The sequence below is a fragment of the Bombina bombina genome, chromosome 5 (genome assembly GCF_027579735.1).
Source record: "Bombina bombina isolate aBomBom1 chromosome 5, aBomBom1.pri, whole genome shotgun sequence".
NCBI classification, from domain to species: Eukaryota; Metazoa; Chordata; class Amphibia; order Anura; family Bombinatoridae; genus Bombina; species Bombina bombina.
In genome coordinates this window covers 513,357,825-513,385,027 of record NC_069503.1, presented here as the reverse complement: position 1 = coordinate 513,385,027, position 27,203 = coordinate 513,357,825, and the positions used below count along the sequence as shown (strand labels likewise).

Here is a 27,203-nt window from a genome sequence, read left to right as displayed (position 1 = left end):
CGCCGCTATGCCAGTGTTTTGATTAAGTTTCAAGATCAAGCTGGTGGCAGTTCTATATGAGCTGCTGGCGGTTAAATAAATGCCGCTTTGGTTTCCTCTTATTAGGTGGGCTTATCTGTTTGCTGCGAGAAAATTCACTTTTATATAAGTGTTTGGGTAGTTGTCGTGGCCGCTCAGTTACCTTATCCTTTGTCGGTCAGTGACCGATCGCGCTCTTAAGGGTTTCTTGGTGGGATCTTCGTTGCGGTTAAGTGCTAACCGTTTGCTGATGTTTTTTTAAGTATCTCCGGTTTTTCTATTCTGTGGCTTGTCTGTCGGTCAGTGACCGATCACGATGGTATGGTTGTTGGATAACCTCCTGATGTGGAATTTTTGCGTGCCTTTCCGGTCTGTTGTTCCCAGGTTTCTTAGATGTCGTTCAGTGACCGATCTGGGTGCTGAAATGTGGTTGTTGGGATAAGTAGAAAGTTTGTAGGATAAGTAGAAAAAGGATTTCTAGTTATCAATGTGATCTTTGCGGTTAAATATATGCCGCTCAGTGGGAACTTGAATATTTCAACTGGGTATAGCTGGTATTCACTTTGTCTTATCCTGCAAACTTTCTACTTATCCCAACAACCACATTTCAGCACCCAGATCGGTCACTGACCGACATCTAAGAAACCTGGGAACAACAGACCGGAAAGGCACGCAAAAATTCCACATCAGGAGGTTATCCAACAACCATACCATCGTGATCGGTCACTGACCGACAGACAAGCCACAGAATAGAAAAACCGGAGATACTTAAAAAACATCAGCAAACGGTTAGCACTTAACCGCAACGAAGATCCCACCAAGAAACCCTTAAGAGCGCGATCGGTCACTGACCGACAAAGGATAAGGTAACTGAGCGGCCACGACAACTACCCAAACACTTATATAAAAGTGAATTTTCTCACAGCAAACAGATAAGCCCACCTAATAAGAGGAAACCAAAGCGGCATTTATTTAACCGCCAGCAGCTCATATAGAACTGCCACCAGCTTGATCTTGAAACTTAATCAAAACACTGGCATAGCGGCGTTTATTTAACCGCAATTATCTCACAAAAGTGATATCAAACAGATACACTTCAAGGTACTAATTTGTATACTTATAGTGTGATAAAAATCGCACCAACATACCTCTACATTTGATATATAGTTGCCTAAGATAAGATCTCAATTGCATAGCTGAACTTGAAACAAAGTATCCTATATGAACTATACAGCAACTATTGTTTTATCCACTATAAAATTGTATCTACAAACATTCTGTTAGAAATTACAACTTGTGATAAACCCAAAATTATAAGATTTTAACGTTATTATTTTAATTTAATTTATTTTTTATATATTATGTACATTTTTATACATAGAGACACCGGTGTCATTTTTTAAACTTTGAAGGAATTGTAATAATTTTTGTTTAACTGTACTTTTAGCATCACTACTATTGGATCCCCCCTTAGCCCCCAACCTCCCTGATCCCCCCCAAAACCGCTCTCTAACCCTCCCCTCTGCCTCATTGAGGGCCATCTTGGGTACTGGCAGCTGTCTGCCAGTACCCAGTTTGCAAAAAAAAGTGCTTTTTTTTTGTTTGTTTGGTTTTTTTCTGTAGTGTAGCTTCCCCCCCCCCCCCCCCCCCCCACACAGACAAACCCCCACCACCTTGCTGACCGGTTTTTTTTTTAAAACTTTTTAGCCATTTTTTAACATTTGTTAACATTTTTTGTTATTGGATTTTCTGTAGCATAGCGGTTCCCACCCGCTCCCTCCCCGTGCACGCGCCCGCCCTCCCGTGCACGTGCGCGCGCGCCCCGGCCATCCCCGCCCACGATCCCGCCTCCCCTCCACATCAGCAGGGCCATCGATGGCCGCCACCCGCCTCCCGGTCCGGCTCCCACCCACCAACGCAGTGAGCCACCGATCTCCGGTGCAGAGAGGGCCACAGAGTGGCTCTCTCTGTACCGGATGGCTTAAAAAGGTTATTGCAGGATGCCTCCATATCGAGGCATCACTGCAATAACCGAAAAGCAGCTGGAAGCGAGCAGGATCTCTTCCAGCTGCTTTCCACACCGAGGACGTGCAGGGTACGTCCTCAGGCGTTAACTAACTTTTTTTTTTGAGGACGTACCCTGCACGTCCTCGGTCGTTAAGGGGTTAAAGAAAGCATTTAAGTCCAAATTAAACTTTTACTATTCAGAGGTTGATCACGATCTATTAGCTGAGGCCTTTTTGTCTCTTTTTGTAGCTGAAAACCACTTTCCTTTTCAATGCTATAACAATAGCAGAATTTTGGCTATGTCCTGCACCAGCAATTGAGATATTGGCTCCCTAAGAAAAGCCCTATATTTTATACTAGGCCAAAAAGTTCTCTATGATCACAATTAATTTTCAAGAGACTTCTTTAAAACCTTTTTGAGATCAGCATTGACGTTTTTTTCAAATGCAACACCTCAAAATACTTGATAAAGCCCCAAAATGGCCTTGTGGACATCCTTGCAAGTATTCCAAGACTATATGAAAACATTATATTATATTGCACACTGTGAAAAGACAACAGGAGATATTGAACAGGAAGAATTTGGATACAAGGTATTTATTCATTAAAGGGACAGTGAACACCAAATTTTTCTTTCATGATTCAGATATAGAATACAATTTTAAACAACATTCCAATTTACTTCTATTATCTAATTTGCTGCAATCTTTAGATATCCTTTGTTAAAGAAATAGCAATGCACATTGGTGAGCCAATCACGAGGCATCTATGTGCAGCCACCAATCAAAAGCTTCTGAGCCTATCTAGATAAGCTTTTCAGGAAATAATATTAAGAGAATGAAGCAAATTTAGATAATAGAAGTAAATTAGAAAGTTGTTTAAAATGGTATTCTTTATCTGAATTATGAAAGAAAAAAATGGGTTTAATGTCCCTTTAAAGCTCTATTCATAGCTATTGTATATATTTAAATATGTATAGGTTCATTTATGTACATGTATTGCTTGAGTGATCTCCTGTACAGCTAAGGGGATCTTCAGAAAAAGTGAGATCAGGACCCTAAAAGCTAGAAATGGCGTGTAGCAATCTCTTTCTGTTAATGTCTGTTTCTACGTCACACTTGCACTGTTGTCCTTGTCCCTATTAGTACTGGCTTCTTCATAACTGGCCTTTAAAATGGGACTAGGCAATTGAGTGTTCAAAAGGAACCTATGGCAAAAATATACCATTAGCAAAAATGCTTCTTTAAAAGTTATTAAAGTTTTTAAGCAGCATACACACATATGTTGTCTCTCTGAGAAGGAGTGGTGTTTAAAGGCTGGTGCACGGCCTTCACAGCATATGTGGGTATGCCACTGTAACACAGTACTAACTTTTAGTAAAAGCATTTTTTCTAATGGAAGTATATTGCAAAACAATTACTATTTAAAACTGAAATTTACTCATGCACATTTCATTATTCACATTTCCATGGAAAACATATTTTGGCCTAGTTTCCATTACTGTTATAAACTGGTGGTAACAACAAGTATCTCTATTAAAGGGACAGTCTAGTCAAAATGAAACCTCCATGATTCAGATAGGGCATGCAATTTTAAACAACTTTCCATTTGACTTTTATCATCAAATTTGCTTTGTTCTCTTGGTATTCTTAGTCCTCTTATCTCCATGCATTTGTCATTCTTTCACAGCTATTAGGTTGTGAGTGCCATATAGGATAACATTGTGCTTACGCCCGTAGAGTTACCTAGGAGTCAGCACTGATTGGCTAAAATGCAAGTCTGTCAAAAGAACCGAAATAAGGGGGCAGTTTGCAAAGGCTTAGATACAAGGTAATTACAGAGGTAAAAAGTGTATTAATATAACTGTGTTTGTTTTGCAAAACTGCAGAATGGGTAATAAAGGGATTATCTATCTTTTTAAACAATAAAAATTGTGGAGTAGACTGCCCGTTTAAAGTCTATAAAGATGTTTTATATTACCACCAGTTTACATAGCTTAAAACAGTAATGGAAACTAGGCATTCATTTTTTATACTGACACAGTCAGCAAGTTCTGGAGGGCTAAATGGCTTTAGTATGCTGAGAAAAATGACATATTTTAAATATGCCCAATAAACCCTCTATTATGCCCACTTGCATCTCAATTAAATGTTTATATAGTTAACTCACATTAGCCTTCTGAATTCAGATAACATTTTTATGTTGATCAATTATAAATTTCATCCCTCACAGTCAATTGCATCTGAATTATTGTAACAAAGATGTTTAACTTCCTTTGCATGATAAAGTATAGAAATAAGTCTAAAATTAAAGGGACAGTCTACTCCAGAATTGTTATTGTTTTAAAAGATAAATAATCCCTTTATTACCTATTCCCCAGTTTTGCATAACTAACACGGTTATATTAATATACTTTTTAATTCAGGAATTACCTTGTATCTAAGCCTCTGCAGACTACCACTTAAAGGGACACTCAGGTCAAATAAAATTTTCATGATTCAGATTCAGCATGTAATTTTAAACAACTTCCATTAAAAAAAAATGTGCACAGGGGGACACCCGGGCGGCGGCCATCTTACAGGTCGCACTGAGCTTCAGCTCCTCAAGCTATCTTCATTGAAACCTGATTTAGCAGTGTATTTCTAGCAACACCTTGCTCAAAACAGTGGAGAGGCTGGACTGAAGAAGTCCGAATTCAAGATATAGGGTTTTTGAATAGTGACTAGGCTCTATAGCCCTCAGTACCGGACTTTGCACTTTGAGGCCTTCCCCTATCATAGAAGCCTCAGCCTGTCCCCAAAACTAGCTGTGCCCTGAGTGCGCAGTACAAATCCAATCTTAATATGGATTCAGCTACCTTTTTGTTATTGAAGCTCAGCAACCTTCTAGATGCCTATCAAGTTGCTTTTGAAAAAACCCTGCAAACTGGGATCTACCCGTCCACAGCTACTGACCGGGATGAAGCCATGTGGGGAGACCGCGTCTCTATAGAGGTGGAGAGAGATGCAGCTTCTGTGCCCCAGCAGCCAATACAAAGCAATCAAGCTGCATTTCTAGTAGATCGGCAAAGTTCTCTGCCTACCCCGAGACAAGAAGATCCAGTCGGTTCTGATAGTGCATGTATCGGCGGCGGAGATACCTTGGGACCCTGGCGGACCATGCCGCATGCCAATGCTACTAAGACAGCTCTGGATCCTACACACACCATGCACTGTGAGAAAGGAGGATGCTTCGTGCTGAGGCCAAGTAAAGGTGGTGAGAAATTCGAGTCTCATAGCAAGGCTAGTTTACCTCCTATACAGCCAGGCGGTCTGGGAACAGGCACCTATTGCAACACCCCCACGCTAGCAAACCGCTCCAGACCACGCCATGCAACTGCAGAGATTTCTGAATACTTGCACGCTCATGGTATACAGAGGCCTTTTTCAGCCTGCGACCTGACTCTTACTTTTCTCAGAGAGGAGGATTATTTAGAGGTACTCTGTCATCGGGGGGACGTCTGGCTGTCACAAATATCTTACCCGCAACGGACCCTGGAGAGCCTGGTCACTCGTGAGCACTTCTGGGGCAATGCGATCCAGGATGGGGCTGCCGGGAATAGCAGGCTTGTCACGGATCGATCTTCAGCAATGCATCTCTGGAGGTGCGCACACCAACATACTAGGTCTGCTAAACAAGGTATAGGCTAATGTCACTGTGCCCTGATTCTTTCTAAGCACTCTCCGGATCGCTTCTTTCTAAGGCACGGTTCCTCCTTTATGATGGCATGTACGCCTGAACTTTGGACTGATTAGTGTCTTAAGAGAGCTATAAATTACCAACCTTGTCAGTGCCTCATTGTACTGTTGTAAGATTATTTACAGGGTGAAATGTTCCCCCCTCTACTTAACTTGTGCTTTAAATTCTTTGAACTTGCCATAACTGTCATTGCCCTATACATAGGAGACGAAGTACTGTTGTTCAAATTTCTAATTTATGCCCCCATCTCCCTCATGAGGATTGTAAGCCTGATATGCTCCCTTACATGCAGTCCCACTTTTAATATTTGCTCCTGGGGTTGGCAGATGTTACAGTTTGTCAAACACCTCTCACTTTGCTATTATGGACAATAAGCCTAATATAAACTGTATATAACTAATGGTCCAAGAGTGAACTCCAGGGCAACTACCATATACGCTATAAAACTTTTCAGGGGGTCCATGAGCAACTAGTAAGGTAGCTATCCATATGTTAATGTTTTTCTATAACACAAAATCGAGGTCTCTGAGATATGCCGTAATGGCTGTAATTTTAATGCCTGGATGGTTTATGTGTTCTAAAGTTTGTCATTATATGCATCATTTATGTGCATTACACTATTTTCTAAGAGGCCAGGTAGTGCCTTTTCCCTTACATCCCCCGCCCCAATCCTACCTGGTTCCCAGCGACCCAAAAGTGGTCGTTTTCTTTCATTAGGGGGTTATCATTTATTACCAAGCTTCTAAATACAAAAAAAAAAAAAAAAATGAGGTCTTTTTAGGTACATCTAATTTCCGTTATATGACATCAAATACTAATGTTAGTTGTAGTACAATTGTTATGTCATGCCTTCCTTTTACAGTTTGGAATTCTGTTTATGTGTATCTGCATGGTGCATTTTCATGTAATTTTTATTCTTCAATAAAAATCTATTTTAAATAAAAAAATGTGCACAGTCTTTTATATTTACACTTTTTGAGTCACCAGATCCTACTGAGCATGTGCAAGAATTTACAGACCATACATATATGCATTTGTGATTGGCTGATTGCTATCACACGGTACAGGGGGAGTGGAAATATACATAACTTTGAAATTTGTTAGAAAAAAAATCTACTACTCATTTGAAATTCAGAGTAAATGCTATTGTATTGTCTTGTTATCTTGCAATTGTTGATTATGCAAATCTACTTTGTTTACTGGTCCTTTAACTCAGTTATTTTGACAGACTTACATTTTGGCCAATCAGTGCTGACTCATAAGTAACTCCACAGGAGTGAGAACAATGTTATATTATATAAGACACACATGAACTAGCACTGTCTAGTGGTAAAAATTGTCACAATACACTGAGATAAGAGGCAACCTTTAAGGGCTTGGACATTAGCATATGAGCCTACCTAGGTTTAGCTTTCAACAAACAATACCAAGAAAATAAAGCACATTTTATGATAAATTAATTTGGAAAGTTGTTTGAAACTGCATGCCCTATCTGAATCATGAAAGTTTAATTTTGACTAGACTAGCATTCTTAAGATATAGCTCTGTAGCGAACTGGTCATTAAAACGGTTGATCAAATTATTTTACTTTTAGTACAAGAAGGAAAATGTTTGTATTTACCTGAGACCGAATATACACACAGCTTTCTGGGATGTAGTACCGCTAGATGAAGAAGTTCAGTGCCCCTGTGAAATCAATTACATTTTTAGACATAGAACTGGTGATGACAACAACAAAATTTATGCTTACCTGATACATTTATTTCTTCAAGATGTGGTGAGTCCATGGGTTCATCTTAATTACTGTTGGGAATACCACTCCTTGCAAGCAGGAAGAGGCAAAGAGCACCACAGTAAAAACTGTTAAGTATCACTTCCCTACCCATAAACCCCAGTAATTCGACCGAAAGTAAATGGAGAAAGGAAAGTAACACTAGGTGCGGAGGTGACTTGAGGTTTAGTCAAAAACCTATAACAATTAGCCAAAAAACAAAGGGTGGGTCTGTGGACTCACCACATCTTGAAGAAGGTAAGCATACATTTAGTTTTCTTCTAAAGATGTGGTGAGTCTATGGGTTGATCTTAATTACTGTTGGGAACCAATACCCAAGCTAGAGGACACAGATGAATTGGGAAGGAAAAAAAACCCAGCATGCACCACCGCTTGAAGGACCTTTCTCCCAAAAGCTGCCTCAGCCGAGGCAAAAGTATCAAATCTGTAAAATTTAGAAAAGGTATGTAAAGACAACCAAGTTGCAGCCTTGCAGATCTGCTCCATAGAAGCTTCATTCTTGAAAGCCCAAGAAGAGGCTATGGATCTGGTAGAATAAGCCTTAATTCTCTCTGGAGGTTGCCTCCCAGAGGACTCATATGCCATGCGAATCACACTCCTCAACCAAAGGGCCAGAGTAGAGGCAGACGTCCTCTGACCTCTACACTTTCCAGAAAAACAAACAAAAAGAGCAGAAGACTTCCGAAAGTCTTTAGTCGCCTCCAAGTAAAAAACTTAAGAGCACGAACCACATCCAAATTATGCAGCAAACGTTCCTTATCCGAAGAAGGCTTCGGACACAGGGAAGGAACAACAATTTCCTGATTAATATTCTTAGTAGACACAACCATGGGAAGGAATCCCAATGTAGTGCGAAGAACAGCTTTATCAGCATGAAAAATGATATAAGGATAATCAAACTGTAAAGCGGAGAGTTCAGATACCCTTCGAGCAGAAAAAATAGCCAACAAAAACAAAACCTTTCAAGACAAAAGAGAATGCATCGGCTCAAACAGACGTAACTGTAAAACCTTAAGAACAAGAATAAAGGCTCCAAGGAGGAGCAATTACCTTAAACTCCGGCCTAATTCTGACCAGGGCCTGACAGAAGGACTGAACGTCCGGCACATCCGCCAGACGCTTGTGCAAAAGGATCAATAAGGCTGAAATTTGACCCTTCAGGGTTCTAACAGACAAACCTTTTTCCAGACACTCCTGGAGAAAGGCTAATATACTTGTAATCCTAACCTCACTCCAAGAATATCGCTTAGCTTCACACCAAAAAAGATATTTCCTCCATAGCTTATGGTAAATCTTCCTAGTAACCGGCTTACGAGCCTGGATCAGTGACTCTGAAAACCCCCACTTGGATAGAATCAAGTGTTCAATCTCCAAGCAGTCAGCTTCAGAGAAACAAGATTTGGATGAAGAAACGGTCCCTGAAGAAGAAGGTCCTTCCTCAGGGAAAGCCTCCACGGAGGTAGAGATAATATCTCCACTAGATCTGCATACCAGATTCTCTGAGGCCAAGCTGGAGCGATTAGAATCACTGATGCCTGTTCCTGTCTTATGCGAGCAATCACCCGAGGCAGGAGAGCAAACGGAGGAAACAGATAGGCCATCTGGAAGTCCCATGGAACTGCCAAGGCGTCTGTCAGGAAGGCCTGAGGATCCCTCAACCTGGAACCGGACTTTGGAAGCTTTGCATTTTGACAGGATGTTGATTGGCAATTTGGACTCCTCCCGAGTCCAAAGACCCTGAGCTTTGAGGGACTTCCAGACTGCCCCTAGCTCACTAGGCTGGCGTCTGTAGTCACTATCACCCAAGATGATCTTCAAAAGCAAGTGCCCTGGGACAGGTGATCCAGCGATAGCCACCAACGAAGAGAATCCTTTGTCTTCTGATCCAAAACAAGCTTTGGAGAGAGATCCAGATAGATAATCTCCATTCCACTGGTTGAGCATGCAGAACTGCAAGGCTCTCAGATGAAAACAAGCAAATGGCATGATGTCCATGGCTGCCACCATTAGTCCAATTACCTCCATACATTGAGCAACTGAGGGACGGGGTGTCTCCTGAAGGACTCGACAAATCAATAGAAGCTTGACTGTTCTGGTCTCCATCAGGAAGATCTTTATCAGGACAGAGTCTATGATAGTCCCTAGGAACACTACGCTTGTCGCTGGAACCAGGGAACTCTTTCCCACATTCACATTCCATCCGTGAGACCAGAGGAAGGACAGTAACATCTTCGTGTGAGATGCTGCCTTTCGAAAGGAAGGAGTCTAAATTAGAATATTATCCAGATAAGGGGCTACTGCTATCCCTCTGGACCGGACAACCGCTCGAAGGGCCCCTAGGACCTTCAAGAATATTCTGGGAACTGTGGCCAGGCTGAATGGCAAAGCCATAAACTGAAAGTGACGATCCAGAAATGCAAACCTCAGAAACTTGTGATGATCCCTGTGGATGGGAACATGTATTTAAGCATCCTTAAGGTCTATGGTCGTCATATACTGACCCTCTTGGATCAAAGGAAGAATTGTTCGAATGGTCTCCATCTTGAATGACAGAACTTTGAGGAACTTGTTGAGACATTTTAAGTCTAGAATCGGGCGGAACGTTCCCTTCTTTTTTGGGGACCATGAACAGGTTTGAGTAAAATCCCAAACCCTGTTACAACTTTGGAACCGGAACAATCACCCCCAGAGCCGAGAGGTCTTCGACACACTTAAGAACGCCTCTCTTTATCTGGTCTACAGATAATCTGGAAAGGTGAAACCTGCCCCTGGGGGGACAACCCTTGAATTCTAACCTGTAGCCCGAGAAACAATTTCCACCGCCCATGGGTCTGGAACATCTTTTAACCAGACCTGAGCAAACTGAGAAAGTCTGCCCACAACTAGATCCAGGTCTGGATCACGGGCAACCCCTTCATGCGGACTTAGAGTCGCTCACAGGCTTCTTGACCTGCTTAACCTTACCCCAGGACTGGTTCGGTTTCCAGGCTGGCTTGTTATTATACTGTTTAGACGAGGATTAGGAAGGCTTTCCTCTAAAGTTGCGAAAGGAACGAAAATTACTATGACATCCCTTTCGGTTTGCTCCTCTTATCCTGGGGCAGAAAAGACCCTTTTCCGCCTGTAACATCAGAAATGATTTCCACCAAACCTGGTCCAAATAAAGTCTTCCCCTTGTAAGGGAGAGCCATCAGCTTAGCCTTAAATGAAACATCAGCTGACCAAGACTTCAACCATAAAGCCGTCTGGCCAAAACAGCAAAACCAGAAGCCTAGCTCCCAATCTAAGGACCTGAAGGACTGTATCAGCAATATAGGAATTGGCGAACCTGAAAGCTCTGATTCTGACCTGAATCTCGTCTAGAGGCGTTTCCTCCTGTAGAGAAACCGCTAAAGCCTTAAACCAGTATGAGGCAGCCCTAGTCACCGCAGCAATACATACCACAGGTTGCCATTGGAGACCAAGATGTACATAGATCTTCTTAAGATAAGCCTCCATCTTTTTATCCATCGGATCCTTGAAGGAACAACTGTCCTCAATAGGGATAGTAGTCCTCTTGGCCAGAGTGTAAATGGCACCCACTACCTTGGGCACCAAAGACCAAGACTCCGTAATAGATGATTCTACTGGAAACACTTTCTTAAAAACCGGGGACGGTGTAAAAACCACTCCTGGTATCTCCCACTCTTGATTCCTTTAGCTCTATCTGGGACCGGGAAACCTCTGAAGAGGAAGGAACATCAAAGAAACTATTACGTTTACTGGCCTTCTTAGCCGTTACTACTGCCTGAGTCTCAGAATCATCCAAAGTAGCTAAAACCTCCTTCAGTAGCACACAGAGGTGTTCCAGCTTAAACCTGAAGGAAGATCCTTCACTATCAGAGAATTCTCCTCATCCTCTGATATTAAAGGAACCTAAGAGTCAGTGTTAGAAACAGATACCCTAGTCTCTGAAACCTTAGATATCCTCTTGCGCATCCCTGAAAGTCTGGGAAACTCGGCAAAGGCTGCAGATTTCGCTGAGGATACCTGTGCAGCAATCTCTGCCTTTAAAAATGCTCCACTGGGAGTTAAAGAGGAACCGCAGGACACAGAGTTAGCTGCCATAAAGGCTTGGGATGAAATAGGGGAAGGCCCTGGCATTACCTAGACAACATCCTCCTGAAAGACATAAGGCTCAACATTAAAAAAAAAACGTATCTTTACCCTGCAATGTCTGTTTAACACAGGAAGAATAGAACTGCATGGGTGCTGCAATTTGTGCGTCTAAACACAATAAACAGGGATTGCATTGAGTGGACTCCATATCAGACATAACTGATTAATATCCTCCATTCAAATCCTCTAGCGTTAATGTTCAAAATGAATTAACAAGAATAAACTCCTCAGATATTACCTCCCTCCGCACCTCAGTATACCGAGGTGCCCTTACCACCACGTGAACCGGATCAACCCTGCAATGTTTTCACTTGCGCTCCTCTAAGCGCTCCTCAACACGTAGCAAAAGAAACTCAAACAGAGCAGGGAACCACAGGCTCAATGACGTCACAAACGTCAGAAAGGCGCAAAAACACTCCCATGGTATCATCAAGGAGGTGGGCATGGTTAGAAAAATGCCCGTAATCTGAAAGAAAACAGTCTATAACTAACAGACAGTGCAGCACCCAAAACACACAAAAATGAGCCCTGAGACCTCCTTAAGTCCCACACGTCTCTCACCAACCTGTGCCTGCGAGCATGTCATAGCAAAAACACCCATCCTATGAGTGAGCTATCCGTCCCTTACATTATTTCAAGCATGAACTCCTAAGGAACTCCACAAGGAAGACCCGCACTTACCTGCCTTGCTGTCTGACATGACGATAGCTCCTAATATGAGAGGACACATTCTCCTCACAGCGACTAGGATAACATAGATAGCCAAGTAACCAACTTAGATATCTGAGGCCAAGGCAGCATAGGTAGAGAAACGGAGCAAGCACCACTTTGCAAGTTCTCCAAGGCTTTAAAACCACCACAGCTCGACTGCAAAGACTAACGTGGGCTAGGTTATACCCTGCAGCTTGATTAAAGTCTCAATCTTCATAAAATATAATTTAATTACACACTAAACTTCATCTTCTCCATGCACATAGAGGCAAAGAGAATGACTGGGGTTTATGGGTAGGGAAGTGATACTTAACAGCTTTTACTGTGGTGCTCTTTGCCTCCTCCTGCTGGCGAGGAGTGGTATTCCCACCAGTAATTAAGATGAACCCATGGACTCACCAAATCTTTAGAAGAAAGAAAGAAAAAAAAAGCACTGACAATTTTGTTTCAGTAACGGCAGAATTTCTGGTACAAGGTTACATACCTTCTTAACTAAAAGTTTATTGTAACTGTAGAACTGATGAGTTTTGCACAAAACAAAATGGCAGCCACACAAGGAAGGTTGCTGCACAATTATATGAAAATTAACAAAGAAAGTCAGAAACTAAAAGTAAAATAATAGGATCCATGGGTCCCAGGTTCTCTGAATTTGCCAAGCTCTGAATAGTTAAGTCCTTTCTCTATTGTGTGGAACTACGAATAATTTCAATTTAAAATAAAAATAAAAAAAATAAAAACGACTATTGTAAAAGGATACAGACATCTAGTGCAGTGGTTCCCAAACTGGGCGGTACTCCCTCCTGGTGGTGGTGGGATTACTGATGGGGCACTGATAGGCCTGATGGAAGGGGCACTGGGATTACCATAGGGGGGACTAGAAGGTAAGGAGTGGAAGAGGATGCTAGTGGGTCCTCTAAAGCTCAATGATCATAATTAGTTGCACTTTATTTAGTCTAGCTGTCTAAAGCAAAACAACTTTCTTGTATTTATTTGACATTTTACCACTCTGCTTCTAAGGCTTTTCATTTTATGATAATTTAGGTTTATCCTCAACTTATACTCTTGTTGACTGATAAATTGCAGCCACTTGCACGGAAGGCTTGCATTCTTTGTTTTATCAGGGCTGTACATTAGCACGTTTTGTTAACATTAACTGCACAGTTCGGAATTACTGTGTAGTAGCAGGAAACATTGCAAAAGACATGTTGTGCCTGTCCGAGTAGCTTTGCATTCAGTCATTTGATTATAGTTTTCTAGTCTTCTGTCACCAGAAATAAACTGTACAGTGCACTGTACTAAATACCACTTTGGTAAGTAGAATACCTTTCCCGATAAGTTTATTGGTGCTCCAAGCAAAGAAAGGCTCTTGCATAGTGACTATCAATTTTAAAAAGTTTGCATTACAATATCAACATGAAACAATTTTAATCAATAAAACTTAAAAATGTAATTTGAATAATAATATTTTTATGGGTAAGCTAGGGGGTGGTGATGATGAGTTTATGGAACCAAGGGCACAGCGCAATGGCCGGAAAATATCTGGGAACCAATAATCTATGCCTATTAAGAGTCCTAGTACCCACCTGAACACAATCACACACTTTCTATTAGTTTTACATTACATTTAACCAGCATTTACTTAACCTTTCTTTAACAAAATTAAAAAAAAGAATTACATGTTTAACAGCCGTTTTATAAAGGGACATAAATCCCTAAATGTTTCTTTCATGGCTCGTCAAGAAAATGCAATTTTAAACAACTTTCCAATTTATTTCTATTATCTAATTTGCTTTGTATTCTTAGCATCCTTTGTTGGAAATCAAGCCTAGGTAGGCTCAGAAGCAGCAATGCACTACGGTGAGCTTGCATGTGATTGGTGGTTGCCATTTGTCATTGGCTCACCAGATGTGTTCAGCTAGTGGTAGATTGCTTCTCCGTCAACAAATGACACACACAAAATTAAGCAAATCTAACAATAGTAGTAACTTGTTAAGTTTTTTACAACTGTATGCGCTATCTAAATCATGAAAGAACATTTCTTCAATTGAACACAATTTTAATTAATTTAAAAAAAAATAGAAAAAATTAAATTCAAATGCAGAGAGTTTTTCCACCCTTATAAGGCTATTTTTTTATGGGGAAAAATGCAATCAAGTTTTAAAAAGCATGTTGTTAAACATTTTGAATTACAAAATAGATATATACATTGATACATTTTCAAGTGTATTTGCTAACAAAATTTTGAAGGTCAGTGTTGGTACAGCAATCCCTGATTGCTAAGCTTCTTATTTATGAGACCCAAAGAAACAATGGAGTGTTTGAGTGCAAGAAACTCAAGTTTACCACTATGTAGGCAGTAATTTTTTTCGGCTGGGGAGAGTGTCTGGGAGCCATACGCAATGACCCTCAACTTTCCATACTGATGCTGGTAGAGGATAGCTCCTAGGCCCCTTTCTGATGCATCGGTGTGCAGCGTGAATGGTAAATTAAAGTCTGGGTAGGCTAGAATTGGTGGTTTTGTCAACATGTCGATCAATACTTCAAGCGTTTTCTGGTGCTCTCTTGTCCACTCCACAGGGGTTCGGGAGGGCATTTGTTAGCCCTTTGTCTTTCTTCGACTAGGCTGAACTGGTGCCACCCCAGGCTTTGCCTGGAGAAGCTCATAGATAGGCTTGGCCACACATGAAGATTTTTGAATAAATGAGCGATAGTAGCTTAGGAAGCCAAGAAGCCTCCTTACCTCACCAATGGTCTGTGGAGTATGATCTTTGAGTGACAGAACTGCTTCAAGATCTTTGGGATCAATTTGCACACCTTCAGCAGACACAAGACGACCCACATATCTGACTTTACTACGGAAGAGCTCACATTTTTCAGGCCGAAGTTTGACCCCATGACATTGGAGGGCTTGGAGAACCTTGCAAATCACTTCCACATGTTCATCAAAAGGCTTGGCATAACATAGCACGTCATCAAGATATGGTATGCAACATTCGTCCCCGACAGAATCCAGCATTTCCTCCATGCTGCGCTGGAACGCTGCAGGTGTATTGGACAGGCCGAATGGAATTCTTACCCATTCATAAAGCCCCCAAGGTGTTATAAAAGCTGTCATGTGCCTGGAACCTTCGGCTATGAAGCCCTGATGGTAAGCTTTTCCTTGGTCAAGAATACTGAACCATGCATAACCCCCTAGTGTATCAAGCAAATCTTGGATTCTAGGCAGAGGGTGCCTATCTGGTACAGTCTTTTTATTGAGGAGACGATAATCTATACACAGGCGGAGCGAACCATCCTTCTTTCGGACGCAGACTACTGGTGCAGAATAAGGGGACTTGGACTTCACAATCCATTCTTTTGCCAGGAGATCTTGAATATAGTCCTTGACTTCTTGGAACAAAGGCTTAGGTATCAAAGACTTTGACCGCTGCACTGCTATGTCATCTTTGAGATTAATTGACATTTGCAAGCTCGGGATGCAACCAAGGTCGCTCTTATCATGAGAAAAGGCCACAGACTTTTTATACAGCATCTTTCTTACTACCTCCTGCTGTTTCCCACTCAAATGGCTGAGGTCTACAGGTGGGTGCCACAGTGTCAAGGCTTCTTGAGTAACTAAAGTAGTCACACCCTGGTCCCTTACACCAGACTTCATGTCTTCTGGTTGCTCTGCCTCCAGTACTTTTTCAATTGGCTGAATATAACCAAGAATTGTATTACCAGGCAATGTTACTTCACATGTGGAGTGGTTTCCGATTGGGACAGAAACATAAGGGCTTTGCTGGTTCTGGACATCTAGGAGCCCCTCCCCTATATCCAGCTTTTCCAAATATACATTGTTTTGTTCTGGTTCAAACAGTGCGACTGGAGCAGGTTGATCCATGGTGGGTGGTATTTTACACTTTACCCATGTTACTCGGCCTGCTGTAATGACAATGCCTCTCTTTACTTTCAAATGTCCCCGCTGTTCATTAAGCTCAGGAGTTTGGACAAAGTTTACAAGCATTTGAGCTTTCTCATTTGACACAGTGATGGCTCCAGATAGCAGGGAGACTAGAGTCGGTACAAGGCCCTCGGGTTGCCCCTGAATTAATTGTTCCACTACGTTGAACCCAAGCAGTGGTCTTTCAATTGACAGATGACTTATTAAGAAGGGAACATTGATAGAGAGATTAGGGTTATCGTTTCCTTGTAAATTAACAGCGATAACAACCTATCCATCAAATGGAATGAGATCCCTATTTACAGCATACACTTCCAACTTCTCTGTAGTTCCCATGAGTTCAGAAAGAGGTCTTATGTCCACAGCCGGTAAATATATATCTTTCCAAGCACGATCAATGATACTGACTTGAGCTCCAGTTTCAAGCACAGCACTTACTGCAAGACCGTTGAGGTTACACTGAGTCAAAGCCTTCCTTCCTATTAGGTTGACAATAGTCTCATTCTTTGTCCTAGGGGCAGAGAGAATGGAAGTTTGATAATGTTCTTTCTTGTCATTGGAAGTTTTGAATTTCGTACAATGAAAGGTTTGTGTTTTTGCTTTTCACGGGACCAGATTCAACCTCTGGATTTTGGACCTGATGCAGGTTGCATTTCTGGAGGCATTCCCTAGCCAGGTGCCCCTCTTTACCACACTGAAAGCAGTGAGTACAGCTTTGCAGACCAGTTTCGAACACACTTTAAGCAACCACAGTGTTTTGTCTCTTTCTGTAGAGGTGGACGGCTCACGCCACGCTGACAGGTATACCCAAGCTGTGCTTGTTGTGATGAATTTCTCATGGAATCTACCATACTTTATTTTGTCAGGGAGAATGTGACACATAAAATATGTGTGCACAATTGTATATTATTGAATGCAAATTTTCATGTTTCATATTGAAAGATGTTTGTTTAATTGTATTTATTTTATATAGTGCTTGTAATAATTTTCTATGAAAATGCAACTCTCTGTTGTGAGAGCATAGGACTCCTATTTTGTAATAATTTACTATGAGAATGCAACTCTCTGTTGTGAGAGCATGGGACTCTTATTTTGACATGGACTTATGATTCTGAAGGATTGTAGGAGATCATGGGTGGAGCAAAGAGACTGTTTTTGTTTTACCTCATGACCATTGAGGATTCTGTGAAGTACACACCCATTCTCCTTATTTCCTGTTTTAACAGGTAACATTTAATCTGCTTACTGGCCTCCTGAATGGGGTCTGTAACATGTGCGCACAAAAGAGTTGCATACGCTAATTACTATAGGGATAAAATGGGCAATGTAGAGCAAGTAATTTCTTGTCTATGACAAATTAGAAACTCCTCAAAAACAAATACGTAAATATAGCTGTAACTCTTTTTCAAATCCCTCCGCTGCTCAAACAAATAACACAAGGGTCGACACCTTCTGAGTAATAACTGACATGCAACAATGTATACTTACGAAACAAATTTTCCAACTTCCACTTGAAGCACAGGATCCCGCAAATGGACTTCTAGTAGCAAATCTTCAGCCTGAATCCCTTCAGCAGCTTTCAAAGAGTGAGGAGAAAATATTCGGAGGAAGCCACTGTGACTGCCCACAATTATTTTGTCTGGGAAAATAAAAAATATGCATTTCTGACTAACAGCCCAATTATCAAAATTAACCAGCATGGAGAGAAATTTAGCTGTTTTCTTTTAATTTTTGTCTCTCTCCTTCACATCCAGAACCCTTCATTGCAATATAAACAGCTAAAACTTTCCTTCCTAAACTTTTTGGAGGGACCTCGCAGTACTGATGACTTCTTAGAAAAATCTTGCATGCTTTTGGCTTTAGAGAACTGAGCCCTAAGTAACTACAACAATATAAAACTAAAACAAATAATAAAAAACAAACAAAAAACGAAGCAATCCCCATATGCCAAAATCTACTTGCCCCACAGGTTTAGCTATGTGATTTATGAACATATGGGATAAGTCTACCTTTTTTTAAGATGTTTGCATGTATCTTACACAGAATGTTTTAATATTCATGATCTGAATAAAAACTTATTAAGAAAATTATGTGATTTTACTGCAGGCCACCGCTGTGGTCTACAAAACTAGTTATAACACTATGTATTTGAGAAAAAAACACTTTTTTTGTTTTAACTTGATTCCATATTGTCAGAGCTAGTTGCAGAAAAATGGAGAAACTTCTCCAGACTGGCTCCCACCTTGTGGAACTCTCTGTCTCGCTCCACAAGACTCTCCCCTAGTTTTGAAAGTTTCAAGTGCTCCCTAAAGGCTCTACTGTTCAGGGATGCATACAACCTACACTAACCTTTCTTTATACCAGTTCCTCTCCTCCATTGCTATCCCCTGAACCCCCTTAGCATGTAAGCCTAAGAGTCCAGCTGTGTGTAGATCACCTTCTTAAGAGCTGACTACAACAGTGCAACTCTTGGCAGGGCCCTCTATAAATGTTTCCTTGTATACCGTCTATGTTAATAGCACTGCGGACTCTGTTGGCGCACTACAAATAATAATAATAACAGTCAGCACTTAGACCTACTGGTGGATATTAATCCATCATGTGGGCACACATATCAAAACATGTTTTTATTAGCTGCAATCACTTTATTTTTTATACAGACAGAATGGAAGGAACCACAGATGCCTATTTGTACCTAAAATAGTTTACTGTTAATACAGTAGAGCAGTAAACAAGTACAGGTGATGCACAGAAAACAAATACTTTCGTCAGTGGTCATGTTTCCACTTTGTAACATGGTCTTACAGTTTGTCTCTAAAATATGTTTTCAATGTTTATAAAGGAACAATAAAGTGAAAATGTAACTTATGATTTACATAGAGCATGCAATTTTACTAAGGCAATGTACTTCTGTTATTAAATTTGCTTCATTCTTTTAGTATCCTTTGTTAAAAAGTAGGCTCAATAACAGCAATGTACTACTATGACCACTTTTACCATTAAACCCTCTAGAGAAAGTCCGGGTCCATACCCGGACAAAACGCATAGTGGTCTTTAGATGTATTGAGACCCTACCCTGCAACTGTACACTACAAAGCCGTGCCTTAAAGGGACATAATACTTATAAGCTAAATCACTTGAAATGGATGCAGTATAACTGTAAAAAGCAGACAGGAAAATATCACCTGAGCATCTCTATGTAAAAAAGGAAGATATTTTACCTCACAATTTCCTCAGCTAAGCAGAGTAAGTTCTATGTAAAAAGTTATACTCAACTGCTGCTCAGCTGCAGGTAAAAGAAAAAAAAAAGAAGAAATGAATAGCAGCCAATCAGCATCAACAGTGCTGAGGTCATGAACTCTTTTACTGTGATCTCATGAGATTTCACTTAACTCTCATGAGATTTCATTGTAAACTTCCTTAAGCTGAATAGGGAAATAAGATGAGAGTGCACGTAAGCTCGCTCCTTCCGCTGTCCCGGGACAGACATACTGATTTGTTGCTTAGAAGTCCTTTACAATGGGATGTGGCTACTGAGGAACTTTTGAGGTAAAATATCTTTCTTTTTTACATAGAAATGTTCAGGTGATATTTTATAGTCAGCTTTTTACAGCTATACTGCATCACTTTCAAGTGTTTAAACATTTGGGTATTATGGCCCTTTAAACAAGCCGAGAGTCTGAACCGCTATGTTTGTTACATTGCTGACACTGTGAAATTGGACAAACCAGAGAGGATTACATAACTTTATGGTTTATACTGGGTTAATGATCATATACTAGAAGCCTCATTTTATATGAGTGCTTGCAGTTATTATTTGTACAACATTAAATTTTACTCAGAGTTGCGCTTCTGTTTGCTTTTTACTACTATGACCTAGCTCAGGGGTCAGCAACCTTGGCTCTACTGATGTTTTGGAACTACATTTCCCATGATGCTTAGACAGCCTAAAGAATGTCTTAGCATCATGGGAAATGTAGTTCCAAAACATCTGGAGAGTCAAGGTTGCTGACCCCTGACCTAGCTGAACACATCTGATGATCTAGAGGCATATATGTGCAGCTACCAACCCCTAGCTTTTTCCCAGTGGTGTACTTGGGCATACCTAGGTTTACTTTGCAATAAAGGAGACCAAGAGAAGAGAGCTAATTTGATAATAAAAGTGAATTGAATACATAAAATGGAATACTCTATTTCAATCATGAAAGTTTAATTTTGACTTTACTGTTCCCTTTAAGTTGGTGCCTTGCTACTATGTTATTTGGATTAGCTGGTGGCAGCAGGATTACAGATATTTAAGATGATTGGTTGTATAAGTGATACCCTTATATTCCACCATTATTTAGTAGGTTAACATGAAATTCCTATTTGCAATTTATATTGCAGTCAAGGCGACAGAAAGTAGGGTAACATACATTGCAGGTACATTAATTGTTTTATTATATAAACATAATGATGGGATCTAACATTAAAATAAATACAGGTATGAATGGCTGCTCACTTATTGATTGATTCTAATGGTGGTGAATACAAATCCACAGACATTTAATGATATTTGAACATGTAACAACATGCTTGGCGTCCAACCCTCAGCTAATCCTAGCCAGTTGAGAACTAATATAAAATAATAACGCTTACCTTGACCTGAGCCACTGTTGTCAACATCAGCCACACACAAACATCCTTGATCAAATTCTTCATTCTCTCCCAGTGTAGCGGACCACCAGTCTCGAGCTTTGAATAAAGACATTTTTGTAGAATCTATAAATTAAGAAAGAAAAAAAAATTCAGTCAGTGACACAATCATATTAATTAATGTATTTAAAGGGACATTATAGTGATAATGTCTATAATGATCTTATTCGTTAGAGCATGTAATATTATCACTAGTGACGCTGCAACACTATGTGTTTAACTTCTGCACGACCCAGCTGCACCTCTAGTGCTGCTGACTGGATCAGCGTCAGTATTCGCTCAGCACCAGCAGTGCTCTTACTATGTTTTTAATGCATTTGTAGGGGTTAAACACAGAGTTGCAGTGCTGTTAGTGATAAAATTACATGATCACTGGCTGATGAGCAACGAGTCGACTAGTATTCCTGTAGTGCGATTTTTATTTTATGTTTTTTTATTATTTGTATACATTTTAAAATACTTTTAAATGCAACAAAAAGAGTGCTTCACTGAAAGATGACATAGCTGAACAGTCCTGGCATCAAAACACATTTGTAACCTTTTATCCCTTTTACTAAATGGAAGTTACACTCAATGTTAAAATTCCCCTAATAAAAACATTAAGCATTTGAAAAAATACAGGAAAATACACATTTGGTATTTACTTTGCCCGCCTTTTTCATGAATATTATCTCTGCAAATTGCGCTTTTTCACTCTCCTCTACTCTACAGTTTGACTGTATATGTGATACACAGTGACTGTTCAGATCAGTGCAGGAGTTTGATTACATTTTATGTACTGGAGTCTTTAAAACAGATGTTTTGCAAATATAGTTTCTACCCGATATATGTTCTATGTTTGTATGTAAATAGATAGATAGATACAAGTTACTTTAATGTCTCTTTAAATACTTGTGAATAATTGTATCTAGACACTATACAGTTATAGCTTTTTGTGTTCAAATAAGATAAATGTATATTAAAATGTGTTATACTGACTTGGCAGTGAAAATCGAAAGAAAAAATCATGCTTTGCACTATGCACAAATACCACACGTGCATCTACACTTTGTGTCTCTATATTTTCAAGTATGCTAATTTGCACCACAGTTTATTTACTAGCTATTAACTGAAGATAATCCCTTGCATAGATCTTTTCTATTGACATACCCCCTATAGAAAAATGCCAGTAGTAGAATTACAAAATATGTCAACTGGAATGGCACAAAATAAGCAAAACACAAAATAAAAAGGCTTTCAGTACCTTATTATGACACTACACTGGTGTATTGTAACCCAGGAAAGCCAGATACGTCCTTGCAGGCAAGGGATGGATCAAAGCATTCCCGGTTCCAGCAGTAGTACTAATCTGCCTAACACCGCTCTACAACAGTAGGCCACAATCCTCTTTAAACTTCTTATCGTCTGCCGGACAAAAGAGATTGAGATGGGTGATGGGCAGGCAAAAAAAAAAAAAACAATCTGTAAAAGTAACAAAGAAACTAGCATGTTCCATTTGCAGGCTGTTATTTATACATACATAATGCAAATATTGTGTTGCCACCATGGCCGGTATTTTGAAGGTGTCAAAGCAGAAAATAAAGAATCAATATTGAAACAAAGTCCCTGTTGTGAAAATTTGTGTTAATGAGTATGGACAGTACTTTTTACACGAAAGGTTGCAACCCAATGCCGATACTGTGACAATAGCTGTAAAAATATCAAAGCTTTTGAATTTTGGAGGAAACGTATTCTGTGATTTCACTTTACCAGCACAGTGCCACAGTTCTTATGTTGGAAAGATGCCAAATTGCCCAAATTATTTTATCTTTCTATCTTTTGATTTTTTTATGAAAAACATAATAATATTTGAAGACTTAAGAGACAATCACAATAAATCAATGTTACTAATACTTTAATTTTGATAAACATTATATTACATTAATGGGGAACTTGGGGTGTCATATGCATCTAAGAAATCAGTGGTGTCACATAGCCAATAGGACCAGTAAACAATTAAAAAAAAATCACTAGAAATAACATTTTAGTAGCAAACTGGATCCTGAAGGAATACATGTTACATAAGAAGAGATGTTTAAAAATCATTTTAATGTTGCATCCAGAAGAAGGCATTTTAAAATATATAACAAAGGGTAATTTGGAAAGTAAATGCTCTATCTGAATCATTAAAGTTTATTTTTTCATGTCCCTTTAATGCCCTTTAAAAAAAGATGCAATCCAAAAACTTGCTTCATTCAATAATATAGTATACATTTGAAACAAATACAAAAATAAATTATGTAGAATCTAAGTGCCACAACAAAATACAACATGCATTTAAAAACATGCTTCATTTCAAGAATATAAGTATGAAGTAATAAAAAATATAATAAAGCCGAATCTGACAGCAGCAATGAAATGTAACATTTATATTCTTATTTGCAGAACTATAATAGGATAGAAGACCTATTTCCAACATAGTATCACTCCGGCTCTTTATGATGCTGGCAGAATGCCTTCTATTCTTCAATGGTCACTCCCCACATCCAGTCTTTGGCCAATTTCTCCGCCTCCGCCATAAAAACCATCTCCAAAATGCGCCACTTCCTCATACAACTAAGACTTGAATCCACTCTCTCATCATTTCCCTTACAGGAATGTAAGCTTAGGAGCCAGGCCATTTTTGGTTCAGCACCCTGAGTAGCGCTTGCCAATTGGTGGCTACATTTAGCCACCAATCAGCAAGCACTACCCAGGTGCTGAACCAAAAATGTGCCGTCTTCTAAGCTTACATTCCTGCTTTTCAAATAAAGATACCAAGAGAAAGAAGAAAAAATGATAATAGGAGTAAATTAGAAAGTTGCGTAAAATTGCACGCTCTATCTGAATCATGAAAGAAAGCATTTGGGTTCCATATCCCTTTAAAAAAAATAAACACTGACTACCTTGACAACTTGGGAGAGGTAATCAGCTTAGTCAGGGTAGTAAGGGTGAGATGGAACAATTGTCCCATTGTCTCCATTTTTTTTGTTTACTTTTAAAAAAAGTAATAAACTATTTTTCCACATCATTTTTTTTATATTAAATAAAAACCTGTCTCTCCTTACTTACTGTAAAATATTTAGCCCGAGGGTATTTTCTCCTTCCCATGGGGTCTACTAATTATAACATTGACTGTCTATTTAAATACTTAAAATCACTATTTATATACCTGTACTTCAAAATTTGGGAGGTTTGAATAAATTATTTCTTGTACAGTGATAAACATATGCTGACACATCATAGTATGTGAATTTACCTCATAGACACCTAACAAGTCCAAAACGTTAGGTTCAATATAGATTCATTAGATAAATGCATCTGCTCACCCAATGTCTGTTTTAACCAATAGAATGAAATATCTTTTTGACACTGAAGCCTTTTTATTTGTCTTGAACTAACAACCACTGGCTTTCTACAGTTGAAAAAGGACCTAAGTTAAAGGGATACTAAAACCAAATGTTTTCTTTCAGGATTCAGATAGAGCATGCAATTTTAAGCTTTCTAATTTACTCCTATTATCATTTTTTCTTCATTCTCTTGCTATCCTTATTTGAAAAAGAAGGCATCTAAGCTAAGGAGCCAGCAAATTTTTGGTTTAGACCCTGGACAGCACTTGTTTAATGGTGGATGCATTTACCTATCAATCAGCAAGAACAACCCAGGTTGTGAACCACAAATGGGCTGGCTTCTAAACTTACATTCTTGCTTTTCAAATAAAGATAGCAAGAGAATGAAGAACAATTGATAATAAGAGTAAATTAGAAAGTTGCTTAAAATTGCAGGCTCTACCTGAATCATGAAAGAAAAAAAATTGGGTTCAGTGTCCCTTTAAAGGAACATTTCAGTCAAACTTTAAATGTACATAGATTAATTACATCTTTGAATAGAAACATACAAATATACATGTATTGGCAAAAATGTTTCTAGTAAAATGTATCACTGTTTTAGAGTTAAAAATTTTCTCTGCATGTGAAGCATAGCTATATTGTCAGTCTACCAGCATTTTTAATAATGCAACTGCTCAGAGCTTCAGTGGGCTTGTATCATGTTTGCAATTAACAAATTGAGTAATTAACAGATGATATAAAAATACCTTAGGTTCTCAGAGCTAGTGCTGTGTTTAAAATGCGGGTGCACTTTTCATACTTAAATACACTTTATAAACAGCTATAGTTTTTATTAGAAGCATTTTTTCTAATGCATGTATAATACAAAAATGCTTATTTTCAAAAATGAAATGCATCTATCTGGATTAAAATTTTGGCTGGACTGTCCCTTTAAAGGATCTTACTGCTATCACCAGCTTAATGCTCTAGACGTGTGCCCAAGCTGGGGAGATTTGCCTCATCTGTTGATCAAATGAAGAGATCAAGCATCCATTGTGAAATTAAAAAGCGCTAACATAGACTTTAATTAGCTCAATACGTTTCAATGTTACGTCTCTTTCAAGAGCAATACAAACAATATAATTAAAATAGCACTTTTAATTACCAGCTCTTTTAATGATATTGTTTTAATTGCTCTTGAAAAATATCTAACATTGAAACGCGTTGAGATAATTATAGTCTATGTTACCGCTTTTTCATTTCACAAAGGAGCTTTGATCTCTTCATTTGCCTACAATAAAACAGCTGAATCTAGGAACTTGACTCCCTGTGAGTATTTTCCATTTGGTGGTGCATTACGTACTGCATTATCTTGGATTTCTTATCTACAGCTTCTTAAAGAGACAGTACGACCATATTTGGACCCCTCTGGATCAGCGTCACCACCTATCAAGCTTTTGTTCTATACGGTCCTGGAAGAGACTGGGGAGGCAGTGATCCTATGGAGAGGGGAGTACCTTTTGTTTTTCTTTGTCATACTATGATTTAATATAGATTATATCTGTAGTATTATACATTATCTTTACACTTTCTGAGACACTTCTGGGTCTTCAAGAGCACCACAGTACATATACGTATGAGTCTGTTACTGAGGGCTGGCAAATTTAAGTAAATTTTGAAATGTGTCAGAAAAAAATCTGCTGCTCATTTAAAATTCAGAAGTGTTTTTGCATTGTCTCTTTATTATGCAATTCTGCTGTACGTAATGGTCCATTAAGTTAACATTCTTTGACGTCATTGCAGTTTTTGGATCTTGACACCTCGTTTTTGCTACTTAGTCGCTGAAGAGCAGGTTTCTAAAGGTGTTACCCAAGTTTTATTTTTCACTTAAAGTGAAAGTAAAGCCTAGCGTTGTTGAAACCCTAGGATTTACCAGTGCAACAAAAAAAAGAGTACTTTCAGTCATGAAGTATAAAATACTTCCTGCTCAAAGTTCCTTTATTTGTCTGCAGCGTTCGGCACAATGAGCGCCTCAGGTAGCCAACGGCAGAATGCTATTTTGCAGTAAAGTGATCTTAGCCAATAGTGTGCTAGCAATTCGGCATAATGCCAGCTGGCCCGCACGGCTATTGGCTATGAGGTGGAAACGTCACCTCACTGAAAAAACTAAATTTATGCTTACCTGATCAATTTCTTTTTTTCAGATATGGTGAGTCACCAACGTCATCAATTACTGTTGGAAATATCACTCCTGGCCAGCAGGAGGAGGCAAAGAGCACCACAGCAAAGTCACTCCCCTACCCATAATCCCCAGTCATTTGACCAAAGGGAAATGGAGAAAAGAATAACACAAAGGAGTAGAGGTGCCTGAGGTTTAGTCAAAAATAACTGTCTTAAATTTAAGGATGGGATTGTGGACTCACTATATCCGGAAAGAAATTTATCAGGTAAGCATAAATTTTGTGTTCTTTCCTAAGATATATAAGTCCACAACGTCATCAATTACTGTTGGGAACCAATACCCAAGCTAGAGGACACAGATGACTAGGGAGGGAGAACAAGACAGGCAGACCTAAACAGAAGGCGCCACCGATTGAAGAACCTTTCTCTGAGGCAAAAGTATCAAATTTGTCAAATTTGGAAAAAGTATGCAGAGAGGACCAAGTTACAGCCTTGCAAATCTGTTCCACAGAAGCTTCATTTTTGAAAGCCCAAGAAGACGAAACAGCCTTAGTGGAATGATCTGTTATTCTCTCAGGAGGCTGCTGTCCAGCAGTCTCATAAGCAAAATGGA

General features: G+C 39.4%; 1 protein-coding gene across 1 annotated transcript in view; it reads right to left on the bottom strand.

Annotated features, from left to right (window-relative positions):
* Positions 1–27,203, bottom strand: part of BBS9 (Bardet-Biedl syndrome 9) — a 1,102,055-nt gene that overhangs the window by 1,045,773 nt on the left and 29,079 nt on the right. Inside the window, exons 2-4 of the mRNA XM_053714434.1 lie at positions 21,006–21,128; positions 17,856–18,006; positions 7,385–7,449 (exon numbers count right to left, since the gene is read on the bottom strand). Coding sequence (XP_053570409.1) covers positions 7,385–7,449; positions 17,856–18,006; positions 21,006–21,117 — 328 coding nt within the window. The 5' untranslated portion in view covers positions 21,118–21,128. The remainder of the gene's footprint in view (positions 1–7,384; positions 7,450–17,855; positions 18,007–21,005; positions 21,129–27,203) is intronic.